Source organism: Perca fluviatilis, chromosome 20 (genome assembly GCF_010015445.1).
Source record: "Perca fluviatilis chromosome 20, GENO_Pfluv_1.0, whole genome shotgun sequence".
Taxonomy (NCBI): Eukaryota; Metazoa; Chordata; class Actinopteri; order Perciformes; family Percidae; genus Perca; species Perca fluviatilis.
The window spans coordinates 4587784-4600125 of record NC_053131.1 but is presented as its reverse complement, the minus strand read 5'-3'; the positions used below and the strand labels follow the sequence as shown (position 1 = coordinate 4600125).

The 12342-nt window shown below is 41.2% G+C and overlaps 1 protein-coding gene across 1 annotated transcript in view; it reads left to right on the top strand.

The window, feature by feature from the left end:
- Positions 1 to 12342, top strand: part of nrxn3a (neurexin 3a) — a 260386-nt gene that overhangs the window by 163091 nt on the left and 84953 nt on the right. The window contains 2 exon segments of the mRNA XM_039786713.1: positions 245 to 392; positions 2044 to 2427. Of these exon segments, the coding sequence (XP_039642647.1) occupies positions 245 to 392; positions 2044 to 2427 (532 nt within the window).

Below are 12342 nucleotides of genomic sequence, written 5' to 3'. Positions count from 1 at the left end.
GACAGATTGCTCTTGCTCTCTCTCTGCTCGGTTTCTGCAGCCAGCAGTTTGAACTGCATGCTGCAGAGAGCCTACTGTACAATGAGGGATTCAAGTAGAAAACATTAGTTCTCTAATTGTGTATTTGTCACATGTCCTGCCTTTTCTCAATAGACATGCCACTTCAAGAACCACATCTTGCATTCCTTTTTTCAGAGAAGGCAGGTTGATTGATCTGTTGATGTGTTCTTTTGACCTTTTGCAGGTGGACTTCTTTGCAGTGGAGCTGCTGGATGGCAGCTTGTACCTTCTGTTGGACATGGGCTCAGGGACTATCAAGGTGAAGGCCACGCAGACAAAGGTCAATGATGGTGCCTGGTTTCACGTGGACATCCAGAGAGATGGACGCTCAGGTCAGTTGCTTTGGTGAATCATGAAACATTTTAATTTAATTCAATTCAATTTTATTTATAGTATCAAATCATAACAAGTTATCTCAAGACACTTTACAGCTAGAGTAGGTCTAGACCACACTCACAAACACACAAACTATAATTTACAATTCCAACAATTCCAGTAATTCAAACAGTGGTGAGGAAAACCTTTCTTTTAGGCTGAAACCTTGGACAGACCTTCAGGCTGGTGTCTGCCTGTGCCGGTTGGGGTTATGATGAACAGTGTCAATTATAGTAACAATAAAGATAATGCAACTATGACTAGAAATAATAGTTGTAGTAGTTCAGGGCGTAGAAGGCACTGCAGGATGTAGCAGGGCATAGCCGGGCGTAGCAGGGTGCCGAGCAGGACCACAGCGGCAGCTGAAACCACAATTTAGGTGCCACCCTAATCCAAAGAAAACTGCAAGGCGAGAAAATATACGGACTCCAGGGAATGAGCTCCCTGGAATTTAAATAAACAAATTCTATAAAAAACCCTATTTGAAGTATATACATTTAAAAGAAATCACATTTTCATGAACTCCAGTAGATCTACAATTGTCCTAACAAAATACAAAAGTAAACCAAAAGCTTTACTTTTCATGAATTATACTATTACTACTACTACTACTACTACTACTACTACTACTACTACTATTATACTATATTATCCCCTAATACTGTATCTGAAGTCTCTTTTATATAGACCTTAGTGGTCCCCTAATACTGTATCTGAAGTCTCTTTCCCTAAATTCAGCCTTGTTGCAGAATTACAGCCACTAGAGCCAGTCCCACAATGAGTTTTCCTTAGGACGTGCCATTTCTGTGTCTGTAGCTATTGAGGAGGAGAGGGGGGGCGGGCAAGGTGGAGGGTGGGGGTGTGGCCTTGACCAACTGCCACTTTGGTCGTGGGGGAACGCATATTAATGTTAAAAAACCTCATAAAGTGAAATTTTCATGCCATGGGACCTTTAAGAAGTTGTTGCCGAAGATTTGTTGCCTTTCCTTAAAAAACATAAACTTGAATGAATTCAATTTGATTTCATTCTAAAATACATGATACAGTACAACAAATGTCTTAGAAAGTTCATGATGAATAATAGTATTCAATTCAATTCAGTTTTATTTCTAGTGTCAAATTATAACAGGAGTTATCTCAGGACACTAGGTCTAGACCACACTATCATTTACAAAGACCAATTCAGCCCTGTACCTAGGGGTGGGGGAAAAAATCGATACAGCATAGTATCGCAATATTATTCGTGGCAATACTGTATAATAATACACAGACGCCAAGTATCGATCTTTTATGATAGATGTGTTGGTCAGTTTGTCTGCTTGACAATCCCATTTTGCAGCAATAAAATTGAAGTGAGATGAACAAAAAGAGAAATTTATCTTTTTAGATAAAACAGATGTTGACAACATTTTCCTTTGGGGACATCATTTGTAATTGGGAAGAATTTGAAGTTGGAAAAAAGGTAATAAATTGCAGTATATCGCAGAATATTGCAATATGTTCAAAATCAATTAAGAAAAAGTATCGTGATGATATCGTATCGTGAGACCTCTGGTGATTCCCACCCCTACCTGTACCTGATCCCTACTCCCTCCATCCCCACCACAGGGACCATCTCCGTAAACAGCAGAAGGACCCCGTTCACAGCCAGTGGTGAGAGCGAGATTCTGGACTTAGAGGGCGACATGTACTTAGGGGGACTTCCCAATGACCGCACCAACCTCATCCTGCCCACCGAGCTCTGGACGGCGATGCTCAACTATGGATATGTGGGCTGTATCCGTGACCTTTTCATTGACGGTCGAAGCAAAGACATCCGTCAGATTGCTGAGGCACAAAATGGCGCTGGCATCAAACCCTCTTGCAACAAGCAACCAGGCAAGCAGTGTGAGAGCTACCCGTGCAAGAACCGAGGTGTCTGCAAAGAAGGCTGGAATCGATTCATCTGCGACTGCACTGGCACTGGCTTCTGGTCACGCACCTGTGAAAGAGGTAAATGCTTTTTTAATTTGCATAAATCTTAGAACATACTGATACTTTCTCCAAGGCAGAAGCAATGGGGTCTAAAACAACAGAGAGACTTGAGGACTGGAGAAGCAAGGGAGAAACAGTAATCACAACACTGGTAAAGGAAGTCCTACTTGCAGACTAACTGTAGTAGTGGGAGACAGATACTAAATCCAATTGCCCCACCACAGAGAACAAATCCCAAAAATCTCCTGGTGTATAGTAGATTTGGGGATATTCAGAACCACAAAGAATGTGAGTATATGTGTTCACCAAATGTGGACAGAAGAAGGCCATATTTGATCCGCATTTAGACAAGTCTTTACAACCATGGATGTATAAAAAAAAACTTCCATTTATTACTATGAGAGTTGCTCAGTGGCACATGAAGACAAAAAAGTTCAACTTCTGTGTATAAAATGACCTGGATGATCGGCGCCGCTGGGCATGACCCATAGACCATGTGCACTAGAGACCTCCGCCGGCCCAACTGGCTACTTCCGGTTTAGCACTTCACTAAAATGAATGGGGATTAAATTCTGATAGTGAAACATGTCACTTCATGAGGGTTGTGACACTCAAAAGAAATGTATCAACTGATTTACTCACATGTCTTTCACCATGTAAGTCTTTTTGGGCCCAATGGCATCACCTGACAGACACACAAGTTATTATTCCACTGTTTGGCCCCTATGTCAAATTGGTTTTAAAGCCTGGCGCACTTCCTCTTCCTGTCTTGATGATATGTTATGTCTTATCCAGTCTTGAAATGCAGTATATGAATAAGGTGGCCCCTGAAACGAGACCGGCAGTATGAAAAGTTGGGCAGTATGTCACTCCTACATATTATTCAAGGTTACAGATACGAAAATGACTGATACAATATAGTCCTATGTGACATGAACAGAAAAGTGCCTCAGCAATGAATTGCCCTTGTACCTCTTCATCATATTGCTGTACCAATATTAAGAAGAGGTACAAAGGTCTGTGCTTACTGCTGAGCTGACAGTGGCTGACATTGTGTTGACTAGATCTTGAGAAAGATCTTAATTAATTAGCTATCAGCTGTCAGGGTGTCCCACAGAAACCTTTCCCTGGGTAATACATGTGCCCAACTCGTGATTATTAAACTACTTACTTATTATTAAACTACTGCTTGTGCACTGAGTCTTTCTTCACACATCCCCAGTTGGCTGTGACTAAGTGGGCTGTTTGCCTTTACCTTGGCAACTTGTAACATCTTAGAGGGCCATGACAGTTGATGCACTTTACCAGATAATAGCTTTAAAATGAAATGAATAATCTGAAATGAATAATCAATCGGTTGAGCTGATTCAGACCTACAGAAGTCGGAAGTCCTGTGGCTCGTTTAAATGCTGCGTTCATGCTACCTCGGAATAACAGGCACCGCCCCCCTGGTTACGTTGTTTTTCCGACATGGTCGGGATGCGTGTTCTTCTTCTTCTGTTATATTGGCGTTTGGCATAACAACTTTTTGCATGACTGCCACCAACGGTTGGCCGTAGCCGAGAGCATCAGGTGTGTGAAAACATGGAGGCCACAGTAACAAAAGATTTACATAAGTTTTCTTATACGAGCATCCAAACAGCACATCGCCAGGTGTTTGTTTGTGTTATCTGGAGGACAACGAACGGGAAAAGACACGGATAATGTGTTGTTTTTTTATACATAGGCCTATTTATGAATAATTTGAAACATGTTATGTCTGTGTATGTTTCTTGGCAGAGGCATTTGTCCACAATAAACAGTTTATTGTCATTAAAATATGTTCAGTGAACCAAAGTCGCCTCCATCAAACGTCAGTTGTCAACAACGCGTCACCAACTGGGGAACTAGGTTATCAAAATCCAGCCCGAGTTTCCCACCTCTGATTCCCACAGGACATTACGTGAATGGTGACGTTTTCATTCAGAAAAACGTTTTTCCATTGTCCATGAACGCACGGAAAGGCACTGTTTCTGAATACTGGCTGTGTGCATTTCTCTGTGGATTGAGCATTTTGATTCTTTGGCAGTATTTTTTTAACTGTTGGAGGTCAAATTCAAACAGGTGTATCATGCAGACAAAGTACTTAAATCTGCTTTAGTGGTAGTTTCAACTACAGTATGTGTCTCCTATACACATTTTGCCATGATGACAAACACACACACACACACACACACACACACACACACACACACACACACACACACACACACACACACACACACACACACACACACAGACTGCAGTTGCAGTTGGTAAAGAGACAGAGAAAAAGACAGAGAGGACACACGCACACACACAATTTTCCCTTGCAATGTTTAGTGCTTGATATTGTCAGTATATATGGGACTTTCTAGCAGTCAGTGTCATGCTTGTTGTAGCTACAGTGCAGTTGTTCTGTACAATAACATCGTGAGGCAGTGGTGGCCTACAGCAGTGGTTCCCAATCATTGGTATTTTTAAATAAAACGTTCCAGTCCTAGAAAAGGGGGGAGGGAATACTTCACTTTTAAAGCTGGTTCATGTGTTACTCTCGTTATTTCCATATGAGCAATTTAGCATTTAAAAGGCTATTCTTTAAACGTCCGGCGCAGTGCTCATTCCACATAAAACTCTACATTACATCACTTCCAGCAAACTTCTGTGGTGCAGCTCAGCTAAAGATACTGAATCAGCCAGTAGTTCACTACCGAGCCTGGTTGTAACTGTTAGTCGACCAACAACGTTATGTTCGCCTCACCTGTTCAACAGACTTACATCACTGACACTATGATTTATGAGATCTTTAAAGTTATTGTTAGTGACCTTAAACAACAATAGCACAGAGGACAGTGGACAGAGGAGGAAACAAGCTGCTTTCTTGCACTATAAAGGCGAGCCGCGCGAACACGTTGGATCCGCCAAATTTGGATGCCGATGTATCATAGGAAAGCAACGTCCGCCATTGTTGATGGTGTGTTTGTGTTTGGCGGTGCCACGCTAATGTTGCTGGGAAAGATGAGACGTATACAGTGACGTAAGACCTGGCTCTGTGCCATCTCCTTAGCCTGTGGAAAAGCAAACCGGTTCTTTGGAGGCTCGTCAGTTGAACCAACTCCGAACCAGCATTAGCACTAGCTCTGAACCAGCACCTGGTTCTTGTTGGTGGAAAAGGGGTATTAGAGAACTTATGGCATTTTATCCTCTCATCAGATTTATTTTGTGGAACAGTTTTGGTTAAGATCTGAAATATTGAAAAAGCATCAGAGGTATCAGTAAGCAATGAACTAGAATTAATATGAGATGCTTAAAATTATTTGTAAATAAATTGTCATTTAAAGTTGCAGACGTATTTGTTTTCCTAGTTGGCTTGTAGATGAGAAGATAAAGGTAAGATGCATAGAGAATATTGAGGAACTCATTTGGAGTCACATTTGAGAAGACCAAGGATAATGAATACTTTTCCCTTATTACTTATCAGCTCCACAGTAGAAAACAGAAACATGAAACATACTAACATCAGGACAATAAATGCAACTAATTATAACATTTTGAGATAAGAGACACTATATCATCATTGAGCACCGAAAATCTGTGATTTAAATATGACAAATGTAGGGTTAGATTTTGGTAAACTGCAAATGTTTCCGATGAAAAGTTTTTAGAACATTTGTACCTTTAGCCAGATAAATCAGTGTTAACTAGGGGACATTCAGCTGAAACAGGGATGGTGCACGAACTAGTGATCATACTGATCATATTTCAAGAAGGCAATGTTCCCCTTCCTTCTGTCCTCTCTGTTTGGTAGCAGTTCCTCGCGTTCCATGCAAATATTATCTGTGTCTCATTAATGAAGATGTTGGTGCCTTTAAGGGATTTGGTTCTCTTCAGATTTATTCTTTGTCTTTGTATCGAAGAAGCAGTTTTACCACAGTGGTTCTGTGACGTCCAGCGTGGCCATATTTTTCAGTCTGATGAGATCTTGTAATTTTTATATGCTTGGAGTCTATTTTAGATAGTGTTGTCTTTGCCTTGATCTATGTCTCACTCCAGTTTTCAGATTTTTAATCGGGCACTTCATCTATCAGCAAGTTGTTTCTTCTTGACTGATTGTCCAAATAATGCATTTTTGTAAACTGATTATTTATGGATGTTTGATAATCAGCAAGGCTGTTAGAGATAACTTGGATCTTTCCAGTGCTGCATGCTTGGCTTCGCTTGCAAGTTGGATAAGTCTGCCTGTGAAAACTGGAGGCTTGCTTTAAGGTGAATATCTTGAATATCTTTGGACATGTTTTGGATCATGCAGTTAAAGTGATTCATCGTGAGTCATTTCATTCAGTCCAGGCCAATGAATCATAGGCTGTTTCAAAATCTTTGTCATGACAGCGGGTCATAAGCAGCTACTGCTTCTACTGCTTATTTCTGACATTTGCTGGCTGTCTCATGGCAAAACATGACTTTGCACTGAGGCGTTTGTTTTCCTGAAAGAGCAATTGCACCCCCTTTTTGCAGTGTTTGAGGATGCAGATTGGGTTGCACCTCTGGCATATCTTGCTCGTGTTCACTCAACTAAAGGACCTCAAGCTATTACTTCAAGGCAAGGACTCACATATCCTTAACATGTATGACAAAGTGAATGGATTCATAAAGAAGGTAAAATGATGGGAGAGGAAATGTAAGGATGGAGATGGGAGCTGTGCCCCACTGCTTGGTGTCCATCTTGCCACTACTGATGTTGACAGAAGTCCTGGGATGAAAGCACATCTGTCCCAACTCTGTGCTGATTTCAGCCAGTACTGGCAAATTCCTTGTGTTACTTTCTTGGCAATAAATCCCTTTCTGATTCTGATTTTACTTCCAAGATATTGCGGCCAAGTCTGGTAAACTTGACTGTAGAATGCATAGTAAGGGTAGAGTTCAGGTTTAGGTTCTCCTACCACATCGCCCATCTTCACAAATACGCAGCTGTCGTACAGAGAAAATTTCACTTCTGACTGGTTTTCCATTATGGTGTGCAGTTTGTGACAGTTTAATAAAGACTGATCAGAGTTGGACACCAATTAAAACATCATCACCCCTCGCAAATTGCTCCTACTAATTTTAACATATCAAATAACAGCTTACTGATAATATCTCTGTATCTTTATCAGTTTTTCTCTTTATTCATCCAGTGGGCCATGGTCATTTCCTCTAAATCTCATTTTTTACTTTGGAAATGAAAAGTTGTAGGACATCAGTGGTTCAATCTGATATGGGGTGTACATTTCACCCTGAATTATTTGCAAGACAATCTATTGAAATATTGCAATAGGCCTATCATCACCAGGAGCCATATCAGGATTGCATAATATATTTTTCATTTCTTTATATATTTATATATTTATATATTTATTTTACATTTTCCTTTAGGTCTCATGAGCCTGGTTTAATTACCGCAGATTCATACATGAGAGAAGTGTCTGCTTCTTAAATAATGTAGACACACCTTTGACTTGAGGTGTCGACGAGATAAAACAACTTTAGAACATTGCAGGAAATGTTTTATTATTTTAAATGTATTTATTTGACAGGTAGAATGCACAGCTCCTTAGTAGAACCAGAGTTAGCAATTTGTCTATCTACCGGACCCTACCGTACCTACTCACCACAGGAGGTGGTGGTACGCAGTAAGAAGTAACGAAAAGAAGTAATGGTAAGAAGTAACAGTAAGAAGTAACGGTACTCGGCCCAGAGAGACACACACACACACACGCACACACACACTGGGAGAGAGAGATAGAGAGAGCTGTGTGGAGAAGAGAAGGATGGCTTTGTTACCGACTGTATGAACAGCCAGGCGCACGATCAGGCACGAATCTACGCTTCACAGCTATTCACGGTGCTTCAGCGTGTGGTTTGTTCCTGGCGTAAGTCTATTAACAAAGTGGCTAAGTTGGCAGCACTGCAGAGGCTCGTACAACAGCGTGCTGCGTGTGACGTCTTTTGTACACACAGAATGATTTATAGTTAGATATAAATGTGACAATTTCATCTTCGAGCCAATACAGTATTTATTATTTCCCTGCTCCTCTCAGCAGCATTATTGAAGTGCGACACAGTGAGTTTTTGTCATATTGCAGGTTTTATGACAACAATTTTACCTGATCCTCATTGTGCAGTTGAAAACAAAGAATTCATTCTTCCTGCTATGTCACTGAGCTGAACAGTGTCCAATGTAAAATAAAAATAAGATAAGGAAAGTTAACTGGTCAGAGATGCAGTATCTTCATACAACGCATTAAGGTCTTCTTTAACGTGGCAAGGTCAGTCAGTTAAAAGTGTATCAATCCTTTGGACACACTTTATTAAAACCATCTCACATGCATGTCACACACACTAACACACACACTTATGTCCAAGAAATATAACATGTCAGAGTTAATCTGACAGCCCAGCCCGGAGCTGTAATGAGAACTGAAATTGTGTATATCAAACCATGCTGTAATCTGACACCTTGTCAATTACACATCAGTCCTAAGCATCCCTGTGATCTCACAGCCATTTATTTCATGTACAGTTGAGCACGGACCCAGACACATGTACAGGTGAACAAAGAACACACACTAATATTGATGTTGACACCTTATCATTAATATAAACATGTGTGTGTGTGTGTGTGTGTGTGTGTGTGTGTGTGTGTGTGTGTGAACAAAATATAAAGTGCTATTGTTTACTATTATTTTATATAATTGTATATGCTTCTCTCCTATATGCAGCTTACCCATATTAAATGCTCAGTTAATTTTTGTGGAATCCTACAGTATTTGAATGCAGAAATGTGAACACGCATAATTTCTGTATGTATGTTTTCATATCCATATGTATGGCTGCATCACACATCTGTGTATGTGTCGCACAGCTGTCTCTGTGCTGCTTTTCACCACATCTCAACATCTCAATCAAAACTCCTGGTAACAGAAATGGTTAAAATCAGGCAACTGTCTAACTCCATCAATACGACAGTTTACAGTCTCTTTAAATATATTTTCTGTATAATGTGTTTGGAAAGAAATCACTGATTTTGCTTTACCCAGACTTGCATCAAAAGCATATTTTGATGCAAGTAGTTATAATAAATTATATATATATATATATATATATATATATATATATACTTTAAAAAAATGTAAATGCAGGAAAGAGTATTTCTACAATGTGGTAAGGGTACTTTTAGCTTTTGGGATATCAAACACAAAAACATGTTACACAGTGCTTAATTTGTAAAGTGGGATGGATCCAGCGACTCAAAACGGAGGTTGGAGGTAACGGAACAACAAAGAAATCCTAAACAACGCTGTGTGTAGCCTACATCAGGGCAATGTTTATTTCTATTTCAGAACATGCACTGCATCGGTGCGAAATGTAAAAAAAAAAATACACTGCAACAATCGTTTTCACAAGCAGCAATTATCCATCGGACTATTAAATTAACCAAGAAACCCACCGTGGTCTCCACATTGTTGATCAGCAGAAACGGGTTTTGCTTGTTTGGGATCCGACTGGTTGGTATTTGAACAAGTTAAGCAAACTTTGTTGTCTTTTTGACATTTTTCCCCTGAGTGAAACGAGGCTATAACAGCAATCTCAACCAGCACAAGCGCTTGTGTCACTGCAGTGCCGCGCTGTTGAAGTGTCTCCCCTCCCTCCGTCCCTCTCCCCCCTCCGTCTTACCCTGAAAATTCACCTCAAAACGCATCGAAAATGCAAACACAAGATTTTTGTGGAACTTCAATGGGAAATAAAGACTAACAAGACAGATAACAACATTGAACACCACACAAACAGTAGTTTATTTTTTTCATTTAGGCGATTCATTTTTTCTGGTGAGACAGGAGGTGCCGGATCCAATAAAAAAGGTTCCGGATCCAACGTCGGAGGTGCACATGTTCCGGCTCAAATTAAGTCCTGATGTTACACTCTGTGTGTTCTTTGTATATGTGTGTATGTTCTTTGAGTGTGTATGAGTTTGAGCGCTCTATGATTTCCTTGCAATCACCATGATCAACATATCCACATGTCTATGATAACTCTATCTCACACTGAGTGTAAAATCAGCACCCAACCACAGCATGCTCTAACAGGGAAGTGTGTCGACAGTTTGCAGTCAGATGAGGACACAGACTAAAAAGAGTCATGCGGGATGGTTAATGTGTAACTCCTGCAGCCAAATAAATGAGGTGTGCGCTGTACAACTTCATGTTTTGGCAGGGATCAGCTGTTGGGCGGTGGGAGCAGCCTCTGTGTAATAGGACCTCACTCTTTCTGTCAATACTACCTCAACACAGTTGTGTTTGCAACCCTGCATGACTTTAAAGGCACTGGTCACATACACACACCATAAATGCTGTAGCTGTTCTAGCACTGCTCTGTTTGTATTGTCATTATCGTGGAAATGTACTGTCGTTGACTCGGACTAGGTCTTACCTGATGAAGGCAGACGCCAGAGGAAGGAGAGTAGAGATATGGACGGATGACAGTGGCGGACAGCAAATAAAGACTTTTTGATTAGACAGTGATGGCCACTGGTACAGCCTTAGCAGTATTTAAATCCCCTAGACCTAACACCAAATCATTTGACCAGCACCACATGTGCAACACTGTTTTGGCAAAACATCTGGAGATTTCCTTCCACTCATGAATGATTGTCACATCTCCAAACAATGACATTATTACAACGTGTTTCTCAGGACCTGCTAGATGTTGAAACATGTGACATTCACTGGAAACTGAAAATCCTGAACTTTAATCTGGTGTATCACATGCTGGGATTGGTTTTAAGGTGGCTTCAAGACAGCCATGCAAATGAAGGCCATTTCAGTCCTGAATTCATAGCCATGCTACGCCTGTAAACCACCCAGTGTTGACCACACTAGATGTTAGATTATGAGCAGCCTGGTTGTTCTAAAATCAACATATTTGGTATCAATGTAAAGGTCTGAATGTGACCTTTAATGTGATGTATGACTGCAGCAAACCAGATCTCCCTTGCCTGGGAAACTAGGCTAAGAATTGTGGCACTTTCTGCGGGGGCGACAGAAACTACGAGTATAGCTTTAACGCGACAATAACAAGTTTAGCAGAAATTCATTTTAAAGCCACTGATTTATTTTGTTTGCACAATTAAAAATTGTGATTTGGGCCTCGGGCCGCTCCGTAGTTTGTGAAATCAGTAAGGGATGCAGCAGTAAAGTTGTGGATGGCTAGCATAAACAGAAAATTGATAAAGAAAATTGTCTTTTGAATGCCAAGTTGAGTTTCAAAGACCTTGCAGATGGTTCTCTCCACAAGACTAAAGTAATCTACATGCAGGCCAGCTGACAGTCTTGCCTGGGCCCGGGACGAGATAAGCTTAGATGGCCCCCCGCGCCCAGATCTCTCCTTTTTCCTTGCTCTTCCTCTCCCCTGCTCTTCCTCTCCTGGTCCTCTCCTATCCTCTTCCTCTCCTGCTCCTCTCCTATGCTCTTCCTCTCCTATGCTCTTCCTCTCCTCTGATCTTCCTCTAATCTGATCTTCCTCTCCTCTCCTCACATCTCTCACTGAAATTAATGTGATCAGTCTCTGATCCATCCTGCTCAGACTCTCCGACAGGGCAGCGGGCCCCTCCCATCTCTCTCTCTCTCTCTCTCTCTCTCTCTCTCTCTCTCTCAGCGGTAGCCTGACTCTGTCCCTCCGTTGCGAGGCAGCGGGCCCCTCCCGCATCACTCTCTCTGTCACCTGACAGCAGCTGGATCTCTCTCCTCTCTGTCTCATCCTTACTGATGGAGCTACCAAACTCAACTATTTCTGTAAAAGAGAACGTGTTGTCTCAGGCTTTTACACAAGCTAATGGACGTTAACATGAGAGCTGGCCTGTTAGCTTACGTTACATGGCTC